This window comes from Theropithecus gelada, chromosome 4 (genome assembly GCF_003255815.1).
Source record: "Theropithecus gelada isolate Dixy chromosome 4, Tgel_1.0, whole genome shotgun sequence".
Taxonomy (NCBI): Eukaryota; Metazoa; Chordata; class Mammalia; order Primates; family Cercopithecidae; genus Theropithecus; species Theropithecus gelada.
This window is the reverse complement of record NC_037671.1, coordinates 88,153,278-88,166,909: the sequence shown is the minus strand read 5'-3', so window position 1 is coordinate 88,166,909 and position 13,632 is coordinate 88,153,278. Positions and strand designations below refer to the sequence as shown.

Here is a 13,632-nt window from a genome sequence, read left to right as displayed (position 1 = left end):
CTATGTGTTTATTTCTAGGTACTTTTGATGCTTTCACAAATGATAGATACTTTAAAAAAATCATTTTTTAAACTCTGCTGGTATAGAGAAATGTAATTGATTTTTATATACTGACTGTATATTTAACAATCTTGTTAAACTCTTTCATCAGTCTAATGGTTTATTTGCTGATTTTTAAAGTTTATATACTCAATCATACAACATGCAAATAATGTCATAACTTTCCAATTGTCATAACTTTTTTTTTCTTTTCCTATAGAACTGGCTAAAACCTTCAGGACAATGGTAGTGGCCTCAATGGCATTCTTGTCTCATTTACAATTTCAAAGGAAATCTTACAACATTTTACTATTAAAGATGGTATTTAATGTAGATTTTTTGGTAGCTCTCCTTCATCACATTGAGAAAATTCCCTTCTATTCATTTTTTAAAAAATCATAAATAGGTACTGATTTTAACAAGTGCTTTTTCTGCAATTATTGAGGTAAAGAATTTTTCTCTTGTAGTCTGTTAATGTGGAAATTTATATTGATTCTGTTTTATAGTTTTCTAGTTTTATGCAGAAACTCTCAATCTTAATGTTTAAAAATCTCTTTGCACATAGTAAACTTCGATATTTTAAAGTCTATCTTATTTCAGTATCCAAAGACCCCTATGGATCTGTTTATATTCTTTATTTTCCTGCTGGTTATTGTGTATGCCTTATTTTCTGATGTACCTGCTTATTTTTGCTTATGAATTTATTTATATAATAATATAAATAATAATTTACAATTTATATAATATAAATAATGATTTATAATTTATATTTATTATTGCCAGGTGCCTGGTGGCAGGTTGAGGGGACTACCACTCCAGAGAGCTTTAATCCATGTTCAGTGACTGACATAATTTAAGCTGCAAACCCTACAAAGGTTTATTTACTCTGGTCCGCCTTCATTTCTAGAATGCAGTCTTTGGGATGTACAATGTATGAAGTACAAAGCTCCACTAAGTGAGCACTTGGACCCTAATCCTGTCCCACAGCCCCTTGAAGTCATCAAAAGCATCTCTCTGCCTCTCAATTCCCCTCCTGAGTCGGCAAACGCCCCAGGAGAAGTAGATCCAAATACTGGGCCATCCCTTTGGAACTCTGCTTCCCCCAGACCCCCAATCCTGGCCTGTTTTGTTAACTTTGATGCCTTCAAAAGTAAGTTTTTCTTGTGGCACATTGGTTCACGTCTATAATCCCAGCACTTTGGGAGGCTGAGGCGAGCGGATCACTTGAGGCCAGGAGTTTGAGACCAGCCTGGCCAACACAGTGAAATTCCATCTCTACTAAAACTATAAGAATTAGCTGGGGGCGGTGGTGCACACCTGTAATCCCAGCTACTTGGGAGGCTGAGGCATGAGAATCACTTGAACCCAGGAGGTGGAGGTTGCAGTGAGCCGAGATCATGCCCCTGCATTCCAGCCTGGGTGACAGAGCGAGATTAGTCTTTAAAAAAAAAAAAAGAAAAGAAAAGAAAACAAAGTAAGTTTTTATATTTTTGTCCAATTTTTAAATTTTCAATAGAAATGTTAGTGTGAATTACTTAGCTTGCTATTACTGGAACTCCTTGATTGATTTTCTAGTGTTAAAACCAGTTTTGCATTCCTGGAGTGAACCTGATTTGGACATGTTTTATTACCTTTTTCAATGTTTTGCTGGATGTGATAAATCCCTAACGTGTGCTTTCCACGACCATGCAAAGAAAAATTAAGGCGGAAAGTTAGGAACCAAAAAGAGCCCTTGGCTAGCATGTATTTCCCTAATGGTGCCTTGAATTTGTCACCTAACTGGCTACACTGCCTGAAATCTCACCAGAGAAGAGAAATCCCAAAGAGAAGACTCTTTGCGTTACCAGATCCCTCATTATTATTATTTTTTAATTATTTATTTACAGACAGGGTCTCACTCGTTGCCCATGCTGGAGTGCAGTGGCACATGCTCACAGTTTACTGAAGCCTGGACCTCCGTGGCTCAAGCAATTCTCCCACCTCCGTCTCCTGAGTAGCTGGGACTACAGGTGCATGCTACCATGCCCAACTAATTTTTGTATTTTCTGTAGAGACGGGGTTTTGCTGTGTTATTGAGGCTGCTCTTGAACTCCTAGGTTCAGATGATCCACCCACCTTGGCTTCCCAAAGTGCTGGGATTACAGGTGTGAGCCACTGCACCCAGCCCAGCCCCTCTCTTAAAGCAGAAAACCCTACAGCAGTGTTAAGGGGCCAAACCTCGTTAGTTTAACGAGACTACTTTCCTTTTAAATAGGACTGGTTAGGACTCAGCCCCACTCAAAACATAAAATTGTTCATGGAAGAAGGAGAAAGACCAGTAATTTGCAAGAATTTCTCCCAAACCTAGGTTAGGAAGGGCCACAAAGTGGAGATCTGGAGAGCCAGGCAGTGGGGCAGGTCAAAGGCAGTGCTCAGACCAAGGAGGGCAGAGCCTTTGGTCTCTGCTCAAACTTGAGGTGCGAGTTTCCCTGAATGTGGCTTTGCAACCTCCTGAATAGACAGATTGTTTTCCTCCAACAACCCAGGGCGCCTGAAACCTTGACCTGCACTCCGCGTGGGCAATACCTCCAGAGCACTGATGCCTCCCTTGCGGTTTTTACCAAATTTCTCCTTAAAAGCGCACTGGAGCTCTGAAGAGCAAGCCAGGCCCTGAGAACAGACACAGTAACTAATGCCAGGCCAGCTGACATTTTATCTGGAAAATGCCTGAGCCAAAAGTAGCTCCTGGTCAAACACTGTGCGCATTATCTGAAAACCAGGCCACTGGAACATGAATCCAAGAGGGCCATTGCTATATTGTTTCTTCCCTGCGGCTCTTGGGACTGCTGTATCCAGCAGGTCACCTGGCACTTTAGAGAAAGCAGGGGAGACTACTGTACATCTTCCACAGGAGGCTGTGCTACCCCGGAATTTAAAGTGCCACTCCGGGCCATTTGAACACCTCAGACTAATGAAGGGTCCCCAAGATGAGGGAATGAACGGTGTTGGAAACCTCTAGCAGGGAGTGGGATCCAGGTACTAGGAGACAGCTCTGTCCAGGCTGCCCACACACCCTCCCTCGGGTTGCAAGTCCCTCAGGGGAGAAAAACAGGCAATTGGTAAGCCCTGAGGAGGGGCTTCCTCCCACAGGGGCCATCCCATTTCTGGCACCCTCAAAGCACTTCCGGAGCCTGGAATAAAAAGAGAATGCAGATGGGTATGGTGGTTCATGCCTATAATCCCAGCACTTTGGGAGGCCGAGGCGGGCAGATCACCTGTGGTCAGGAGTTCGAGACCAGCCTGGCCAATATGGTGAAACCCTGGCCTCTACTCAAAATACAAAAAATTAGCCAGGTGTGGTGGTGGGCGCCTGTAATTCCAGCCACTCAGGAGGCTGAGGCAGGTGAATTGCTTGAACCTGGGACGCAGAGGTTGCAGTGAGCCGAGATTGTGCCACTGCACTCCAGCCTGGGCAATAGAGCGAGACTCTGTCTCAAAAAAAAAAAAAAGAGAATACGGATGACTGTCAGAGCAAAGATTTCTCATGGGCCCTGATCTTAGCTATCATCTGAGGAACATAGAAAAATAGAACGTTCAACTTATACCCTGATTTATCTGAGAGGGAAAAATTAAAGCACTGTACTTACTTTCTTTCACGTTTAAGAAACAGAAAATAGTCACCCAACCTCACCAGTAATGAATAAAATACTTCCATTCTGTCAGGCTCAGCCAAAACAGGAAACCCTGAACGGTGGGATTTCAACTGTTTGCAGGCCTATATGGAGCCGTGGGGGAGTCAGTGAGGCCATCCCCTGCCCTGGACTACTTCCAAGAGGACCTCTACCCTGCATTTGGGCTAGAACTGAGGATTGGGCTTTCTAGTTCCTACATACGCCATGTGAGAATCTCTGATCCTCCTTCCCTGCCCATGGCCAAAGTCTCAGCCCCTTCCAACTCTGCTCATGCCTCAGGACTCAGACTCACCGAGTCCCCCTGAGGTTCTCCCCGCCCAGACCACAGTGGATCAGAACGTCCTGGTCCCGTGTTCCCTGGTCAGGGCTCAAGAGGATCCATGTACAGCTAGGCTGGCCTCTGGACAATGCCCACTCCCCCTGAGGCCCAGCCCAGCTGCACCTGACTTCAAGCGTAATGGCATTCATTAATATGACTGACAGATGCAGGCTGTTGGTTTTTCCCTTTCTAAGTTTAAAAAAATATTAAAATCCAAAAAACATTTTACTAAAGCAAAACATACACACAGATAAGTGCACCCATTATAAGTGTATCACTCACTACATTCTCCTAAGGTGAACTTATCCACGTAACCACCACCCAGCTCAAGGAAAAGGACAGGACCCCACAGACAAACTCAGTTTTGGAAATCTTGCCGTAGGCCAGATGAAGTTCAGTGCTAGTTTCTGTGCTGGGTTTTCTCATACTTCTAATCTGACATGGCCTGACAAGGTTTCATTGTCCTCTGCTGTGATGTGACATTGCACAGAGAAGATCTTGTCTCACCCTGGGTTGAAGGCCTCTAGAAGGCTGGACCCCAGCTCTATGTCAGGGTCTGCGTAGGTAGATCCTGAATGACTGAATGAATCCAGACCAGGGCATGCAGGTGCCCAGCCCAGAGCTGGAGGCTCTTAGGCCTCATTCTCTTTTTCAGTCGTCACAGGAGGCCCAATGACCAGTGTCTCCGGTCAGGCACTAGAGCAACATTATTACATCTACCCTACAGAGACAGCCCTGGGATGTAAAAAGTAATGATCAGCTCATCGATTCATCCAATAAGCATGGATTACACATCTAGCCTGACCGAGGGATGGCACGTAAGGCAGGCACAGTTGCTGACCTTGTGGAGAGAGCTCAGACACCCAACACGTCAGGAACTAGCAAGAAATCCTCATAGAATTCTAAACCTCTGCCCTAGCCTGCTCCAGTCCTGGCTCCCCGGGGGAAGCCAACAGGGGCTGTTCCCAGCCCAGAGGTAGAGAGGAAGGTGCCTTAACCAGCTGTCTCTGCTCTTCTGCAGGCCCTGCCATCCCAGTGGGCGTGGACGTGCAGGTGGAGAGCCTGGACAGCATCTCCGAGGTGGACATGGTATGCAGCGGCCTCCAGTGAGACAACGTGAGAGTCTGTAGTGTGATGGGCCTCGGTGGTGCCGGCTGTGCCCGTGTGGGCAGAGCGGGAGCTGGAGGTGATAAAATGGGCACTTGGAAGTCAGCCCTGGAGCGGTAAAATCTAGAGCGGGCATTCTCAAGCTGCGTGGGCAAAAATAACCTGAGGAGTTGGTTAAATGTGGGTTCCTGGGCCCCATTTCACACTTCCTGATTCAGAATCTCTGGGAGTGAGACTTTGCATTTTCAACACGCTGCAAATAATGCACGTGACCAGGCGAACCACACCTGGAGGGGTACTGGAGGTGGACAGTTTCAGGCTGAAATTTTGCAGCTTTCTGATGTTCAGTTCCTGCTGCATGTGCAGTTCCCCAACTCACTCTGCGGCAGTGCCCCCCACTCCACGTCTACCCCCATTCTACCACCACAGGCCTGGGTGTCCTGCAGGGCTCCCAGTGGAGGGGTGCACCCCCCGCCCCAGGGCCCCAGCCTCCTCTCTTCCTTCTTCTGTCTGCCTCTCTTTCAGTTTGCAAACTTCTCTTTCTTCTGCCTCAGGAATCTTGAGCATGCTCCAGCTCTGGCCCTCCCCACAGCTATCTCCTTCTTATCCTTCAGGCCTTAGCTAAAATGAGACTTCATCAAAGAGGCTTTCCTGACTTCCTGATCTAAAGAATTTCTGTTTCTTCTTCATAGCCTACATCATCATTTATAATTGTGCTATATATTTATTTGGGGGTTTTGCTTGCATATTGGTTGTCTTCCGTGCTTGACTATAAGCTCCATGAATGCAGGGACTCGTGTTTTTCTTTACCCCAATATCTCCAAGTCTAGTCCAGTGTGGCCCCCCGGGGGCCCTGAAAATGTGTGGAATAAATAAAAGTCGGGGAGGCTCCACTTTCCAGCACTGCATCCCACTTGCAATGCTGTCATCTGCCCTTGAAGAGTGGGAACTCCCCTGGCTCCTAATCGACCCAGCCCGGCAGAGCTGATATGATTGATACTGAGGTTGTGCACCCCCCATAGCTCCAGCACCTGGTAAAATATGGGGCCCAGGTGTGAAAGGTGCAGGTATGACAGTTTCCAAGATGCTAGATTGTACATTGCCAGCCTCTTTGGATATCCAACAGCTGAGCCCAGTTCCAGAACCAGCTGTGTCTAGGACAGCCTGGCTGCCCTAGACTGAATCAACCCAGATGTCTGTGCTGAGTGCAAAGACTTTTGTCCTGTGTGGCTCAGGATCTCAGGGAGAGGTATCTAGAATGACCTGCCTCTCACAGAGCAACCACAAACCCGTGGGAAGGCAGGTGGACTCCAGCAGTAGGTAGGTAATATCCAAGGTAGCCATACACAGCTGGTGTTTGTGAATCTGCACTTCCCCCGGGCGATGGCCCTCAGAGCCTGCTCTTCAGCTCTGTGACCTAGAAGGGAAATAACCAGAAGGGGTATTTGGCTGGTTTCTTCCTACTCATGTATTGGCTGCTCTCCTTGTGCGTGGAAGGGGAGTTCCTGGCAGCTACTGATGCACTGGGAGCCAGGATCAGTCTAGGGACAGACTCTCATGCATGCACTATCCCAGTGCTCGCTCATTCTTTCCTCTCTTCCCGGGGCTCCCTCTGGGCCCACCACAACCATGCACTCTTTCCAGCCTTTCTCCACCCAGAAGAGGATCTTCTGGGCAGTTATTTTTCCATTTGCACCTGTGTCAGCTCTGGCTATGGGGAGGACCAAACTCTTAAGGAATCAATCATGCAGGCAAGGAGACATTTTTGAACAGGATAAGATTTCAGGCAGAAATTATAGTAGGTATGCAGCTGCCCAGCCCCTCATCCATTTATCTCCCCGATCTTTCAAGCAGCAAATATTTATTAAGCGTCTACTACGTGCTTTCCCAGGCACTAAATTCTACAGTGAATGGGGATGCAATGGTGGGCAAGACACAATTTTTCCTTCAAGAATCTTACAAGCCTAATGGCAAGAATCCTCCTAAGAGGGACTTCGACTATCCAGGTTTCTGGAAGTGGCCACTAAGCTGAAATGGAATGGTTAGCCAGTGGGTAAGGAACCATGTGTGGAGAGGTCTAAGTGAGAGAGAGCAGAACTTTGGAGAAATCCTTCCCCACTGGCTGCCAGGCCAGGCTGCGAGCACAGCCACAGTTTTCATTTGCAAAGCCTGAGGGGCTGGGTGCTCAGTCTCCTGGGCTCCAAGTGCATGATGCATAAAAATGGGCCATTCTCTTTCCAGCTGCACAGTGCCAGCATACCACAGGGCTGCAGAACTGTCACCTCTGAACCTGGAGGCTGAGCCTGAGATGTCCATCACAGTAGTGGATGATGGGTTGATTGTAAGGAAGAAAACTTTCTAAACCATTTGTGTCTGGTCTCACCCCGGCTCCCACAGGACTTCACGATGACCCTGTACCTGCGGCATTACTGGAAGGATGAGAGGCTAGCTTTCTCCAGCGCCAGCAACAAGAGCATGACCTTCGATGGCCGGCTGGTGAAGAAGATCTGGGTCCCTGATGTCTTCTTTGTTCACTCCAAAAGGTCGTTCACTCATGACACCACCACTGACAACATCATGCTGAGGGTGTTCCCGGATGGACACGTGCTGTACAGCATGAGGTAGCTGTCCGGGAGCCACTGTTCCTTTGTCCAATGCCATTCCAGTATGTGTGGTCAGGCCCTTTGGCCCTGAAGACTGTCACTGTGGTTGGGTCTGTGGGTTCCTGGATGGGAGGAGCCTTCTGATGCTTAGATGTCAGAACTATCTAAACATGACATGGCCACCCCAGCAGGGGATGACTTCCCCATCACTGGGGGTCTTAAGCTTGGGTGAGAAGACTACTTTGGCCTGAATGAGACAATGACCTTCCACATGCTGTACCTTCTGTTCCCTGAGAGCATGTCATTCTAGTTGATTGGTAATAAAGATTTTTTAAAAAATAGCCTTTAAAAAAAAAAAGATTTTAAAAAAGGGTCCCCCCATCCCCCCTCAAAAAATAGCTACTGTGTATTGAGGGCTATTGCAGACTGGCTTCTGGAGTATGGGGAGTCATGTAAGCAGTCATGTTACACATCTTTTTAAAAAAATGCTTTTTTCCTACTTGTCACTGATGAAGCTTGTTGTCCCACATCCCCCTGGTCTGCTTGTACAGTTCACCAGAATGCAATGCGGATACTAGACACTTCTGGCCTTGGGTGGAAGTTGAGTAGGGGGCCTCCCAGGTGTCTCCTGAGGAGGTGGCCCTGCTGGCTGAGGGCAAAGCCCAGAGAGAGGCACGGGAGAGAGCCATTAGCAGCCAGCACCGCCAGTGGCTGGGGAAGGGGCGCACCAGCCCAGTAACAGGGATCTGGCAGAGCACTAATCCTCTACTACAGACGACAAAACTCTAGAAGTTAAGGTTCTATAACTCAGATAACTATGTTTCCAAGCTTCTGCAGCAGATGTGAGGAGGCAGCTGCTCGGTTGTGTACTGTGCCTTCTTGCTCTGGGCATATGTAGGAGCCAATAATTCACTGCACAAGCCAATATGTGACTCTGGGTTGTCTAGGATTACGGTCACTGCCATGTGCAACATGGACTTCAGCCACTTTCCCCTGGACTCCCAGACCTGTTCTTTGGAGCTGGAGAGCTGTAAGTATCAGCATTCCTAATTCCTTTGCCTTCTTTCCTCTCTGATCTTGGTGCCATTTTAGTAATCATGAGGCTGAGCCCTGCCTGCCAGCGTTAAGACCTATTTACCTCTGGACTGGCATGGGATTTCCCTGTTACTTCACCCTGCATCAGAAGCAAACGAGTCACATTAACTTGTTTTCCTCTTCCCAAAGATGCCTATACAGATGAAGATCTGATGCTGTACTGGAAGAATGGGGATGAATCCCTAAAAACAGACGAGAAGATCTCCTTGTCTCAGTTTCTGATTCAGAAATTTCACACGACTTCCAGACTGGCCTTCTACAGTAGCACTGGTAGCTATCTTTTGCCACAATCTGATTCAAATGTGCAAGAAAGCACATTTGAATTCTTCTTCAGCCTTAACCCCAAGGAAAATATGTTTTGTGTGTGTTTTGTTTTTTGTTTTGAGACAAGGTCTCACTCTGTCTCCCAAGCTGGAGTGCAGTGGCGAGATCATGGTTCACTGCAGCCTCAACCTCCCAGGCTCAAGTGATCCTCCCACGTCAGCCTCCTGATTAGCTGGGCCTACAGGCACATGCCACCATGCCCAGCCAATTTTTTTTTTTTGTAGACATGAGGTCTTACTATGTTGCCCAAGCTGGTCTCGAACTCCTGGACTCAAGCAATCCTCCTACCTCGGCCTCCCAAAGTGCTGGGACTGCAGGCATGCGCCATCATGCTCAGCCTAAATTTTGATTATTAAAATAATGTAGCCTAGAATACGTTCTGGCTTCTGCCTACCACGAGTTCGAGACCAGCCTTGCCAACATGGCAAAACCCCATCTCTACTAAAAATACAAAAATTAGCTGGGCATGGTGGCACGCCCCTATAATCCCAGCTACTTGGGAGGCTGAGACAGGAGAATTGCTTGAATCCAGGAGGCGAAGGTTGCAGTGAGCTGAGATCACGCCACTGCACTCCAACCTCAGGGACAGAGTGATACTCTGTCTCAAAAAAAAAAAAAAAAAAAAAAAAATTAGCCAGGCATGGTGACACATGCCCCTGGTTCTAGCTACTCAGGAGGCTGAGTAGGGAGGATTGCTTGAGCCCAGGAGTTTGAGGCTGCAGTGAGCTATGATTGTGCCATTGCACTCCACCCTGGGCAATAGAGCAAGACCCTGTCTCTATTCAAAAAAATAAGGAGAGAGAAATAGAATAAAGGTTCCCAGGAACTCATGGGAGGGGGAATGGAGAGTTATTGTTTAATGGGTGCAGAGTTTCTATGTGGGATGATGAACAAGTTCTGGCAATGAATAGTGGTGATGGTTGTACTATATTGTGAATAATATACTTAGTGCCAATGAACTGTACACTAGCCTGGGCATTGGAGGCCTGCGTTGAAACAAGCGCAACTGACTCTAGCTAAGGCTTTGGAAAAGCCTCTAAGAGTCTCATTTCCTCATGTCCCAAATGTCAGACTTTAGAATCATGTGAACAGCCTATTTCTTTCTGTGACAGATGTGGAGTTTGCATGGTAAAGGGTTAGGGTCTTACAATAAAGGTGACAATTTCACAACAAAGGTGACAGTGACCAGAGCCTAGCTCCCCCAGCTCCTGCCTCAGTGGTACTGGCCTCAACAAAATAGAACTATTCCAACCTCTCATGCTCTTGAGCAGCAAGTCACTCAAGAAATATGGTTGTAATTTGGAAATTACAAATACAGAACAAACAACTATAGCCTAGGCAACATGGCGAAACCCGTCTCTACAAAAAAATACAAAAAAAAAAAAATTAGCTAAGCATGGTGGCACGCACCTGTAGTTCCAGCTACTCAGAAAGCTGAGGTGGGAGGATCGCTTGAGCTTGAGAGGTTGAGGCTGCAGTGAGCTGTGAGGGTGCCACTGTACTCCAGCCTGGGCTACAGAGCAAGACCCTGTCTCAAAAACAAACAAACAAAAACCCAAATGACTAAAACTTCCCTTCTGTTTAGTTCTACCCTTTCCCAAAATACTGTGAAGAGAAGTTAGGTAATACCAGCTGAGATAGTAAATGTACTAGATATTGGCAAGATATTTATATATACGAGGAAGTGCTTAGATTTTGGAAAAGAAAGGTATTATGCTAAGCCAACTGATCATTAATTTCAACTTTCTGTTGCTGATGAGGGCCATGTCAGTGAAAGACGGGTTCCCAGGGATACAGTTTGCTTTTACCTCTCAGATGGAAACTCACTGGCTTCTTCCTGTGTCCCCCAGGCTGGTACAACCGTCTGTACATCAATTTCACGTTGCGTCGCCACATCTTCTTCTTCTTGCTCCAAACATATTTCCCCGCCACTCTGATGGTCATGCTGTCCTGGGTGTCCTTCTGGATCGACCGCAGAGCTGTGCCTGCCAGAGTTTCACTGGGTAAAAGCATTTCATAAGATGTGGTAGGGTGGTTATTTTTTTCAACTTATCACTATGTTTACAAAAAGTAAAAATCATTATTTAGAGTTCTTAACTGATGAGCTATTAGAGTCAGAAGGAGCAACTTCTCCTGCTTCTTGCCTTTACCGTCTAGATGCTGGCCTCAGTTTCCTCCACATTGTGAGAGCCAGAGGGAGCTAAAACAACATCAACTGTGACTGCAACACTTCAGAAAGATTTGGGGTATAGACGTCGACAACTGGTAGTATCAGAGCTCAGTATTTAGATAAATAAGATGATTCTGCAAATGCCAACAATTCCTTCTGTAAATACAAAAACTTCATTTGCTGGCCTGGTTTAGACAGACTGAGGGCTTGGAAGCAGGGCACAGAATATGAGATTTCTGGGAAAAGGACGGCCACGTTCCCTGGAGCTGTGGTTTAGCCTTTTACAGACCCTGAATTCCAGAGTGAGAGTTTACAACATGTCGTTGTAAATTTAGACAACATTAGGTTGGGCTTTGAGAAAGGTGAGGGTTTAAGCAGCAAGAGAGAGTGAAGAAGAATCCCGCACGATGGGCCTCTGGGAATTTCCACAGTCTTCAGGTACTTTAGATGAGGGAGAATGTGCCTATTCCTTGAAGTCTGGGAACGTTCCGTCAGAGGTGTCCTTTAGTCGCTGTCTTTAATTCCACATGAGAACAGGTCCTCTCCTTGTCGGCCACATCACAGAAACGCAGTCTTTCAGGTGCCTGAAGGATAATGAGACAAGCAGCGGGTTGGCTCTGGGGAGAATAGGCCTGGCTGCTGGTGGGGCAGATCCTTGCCCCTCTCCGAGGCAGAAACACACCTGGTACTTTCTCACGTGGTTTAAGAGATAGAGAGTAATCGTGACTTAGTGAGATGTGGGGGCAGTTCTAGACCTCTGTCAGCAGCCCAACTAAGGCCAGGTGTTGCAGGTATCACGACGGTGCTGACCATGACCACCATCATCACGGGCGTGAACGCCTCCATGCCGCGTGTTTCCTACGTCAAGGCCGTGGACATCTACCTCTGGGTCAGCTTTGTGTTCGTGTTCCTCTCGGTGCTGGAGTACGCGGCCGTCAACTACTTGACCACCGTGCAGGAGCGCAAGGAACGGAAGCTGCGGGAGAAGGTGAGAGGGCTTCTTCCGCCCTTGTCTAAGTCCATGCTACTGGGTGAAAATGAACGTTGGCTGGGCAGGGGGCAGGGGCAGGGGTTGCATGTAGAAGAAGGAGATGTTTGTGCAAAAGGAGGAGGATCTTGTTTTAGAATAGGTTCTGGCTTCTACCCCAAAGGATTCCAGAAAGACGAAGGTCTTTGGACAAAGACCAGGAACAGGAAGGCTTGGGTCTTAGACTCAACTTTGCCACCTATGCTGAGCCTCAGTTTTCTCATCTGTCAAAGGGAAATTACAGAACCCTCACCTCTACTGTAAGAGTCACATGAGATAATGTATGTGAAAGTTGTTTTCATCTTTCACATACGTCAGGATCTAGACAAACAAACTCTCACTGTTGTTACTGAACATGTCTAGGGACAATGCCTCCCTGTCTTATGACCAGAGAAGGGAGAATTCTAGAACAAAAAACCACCTTTATTTATCAGTGCCCAGTGAAAATTCAGCCACAGTAAGGACTAAAGCTAAATATTTTATATATATTTCTTTAAAAGAAAAAAACTTCTATGTGTGGATGCAGAAAGAAGTTGGAAATACTATATTATCGGCCTGGCATGGTGGCTCACGCCTATAATCCCAGCACTTTGGGAGGCCGAGGTGGGCAGATCACTTGAGGTCAGGAGTTCAACACCAGCCTGGCCAACATGGTGAAACCCCGTCTCTACTAAAAAGACAAAAATTAGCCGAGCATGGTGGTGCATGCCTGTAATCCCAGCTACTTGGGAGGCTGAGGCAGGAGAATCCCTTGAACCATGGAGGCGGAGGTTGCCATGAGCTGAAATTGCACCACTGCAGTCCAGCCTGGGTGACAGAGCAAGACTCCATATCAAAAAAAACAAAATAAAAAAATAAATACTATACTATCTATACTGTACTGTACTATACTATACTACAGTTGATCCTTGAACAAGGCAGGGTTGGGGGGCTGACCCCTTGTGCAGTAGAAAATCCAAGTATAACTTTTGGCTCCTCCAAAACTTAACTACTAATGGCCTCATGTTGACTGGAAGCCTTACTGATAAGATAAATAGTCGATTAACACCTATGTTGTATGTTATATGTATTATAAACTATATTCTTACAATAAAGTAAGCTAGAGAGAAAATGTTATCAAAATCATAAGGAAGAGAAAATATTTTTATAATTCATGAAGTGGAAGTGGATGGTCATAGGGGCTTCATCCTGGTCATCTTCACTCTGAGTAGGCTGAGGAGGAGGACGAAAGAGAGGGATTGGTCTTACTGTGTCTGGGGTGGCAGAGGTGGAGGAAA

The 13,632-nt window shown here is 46.7% G+C and overlaps 1 protein-coding gene across 3 annotated transcripts in view; it reads left to right on the top strand.

The window, feature by feature from the left end:
* Window positions 1-13,632, top strand: part of GABRR2 (gamma-aminobutyric acid type A receptor rho2 subunit) — a 67,723-nt gene that overhangs the window by 47,356 nt on the left and 6,735 nt on the right. For all 3 annotated transcript variants that reach the window (XM_025383775.1, XM_025383774.1, XM_025383776.1), the window contains 6 exons: window positions 5,051-5,118; window positions 7,534-7,757; window positions 8,687-8,769; window positions 8,964-9,104; window positions 11,009-11,161; window positions 12,120-12,316. In XM_025383775.1, the coding sequence (XP_025239560.1) occupies window positions 5,051-5,118; window positions 7,534-7,757; window positions 8,687-8,769; window positions 8,964-9,104; window positions 11,009-11,161; window positions 12,120-12,316 (866 nt within the window). The remainder of the gene's footprint in view (window positions 1-5,050; window positions 5,119-7,533; window positions 7,758-8,686; window positions 8,770-8,963; window positions 9,105-11,008; window positions 11,162-12,119; window positions 12,317-13,632) is intronic.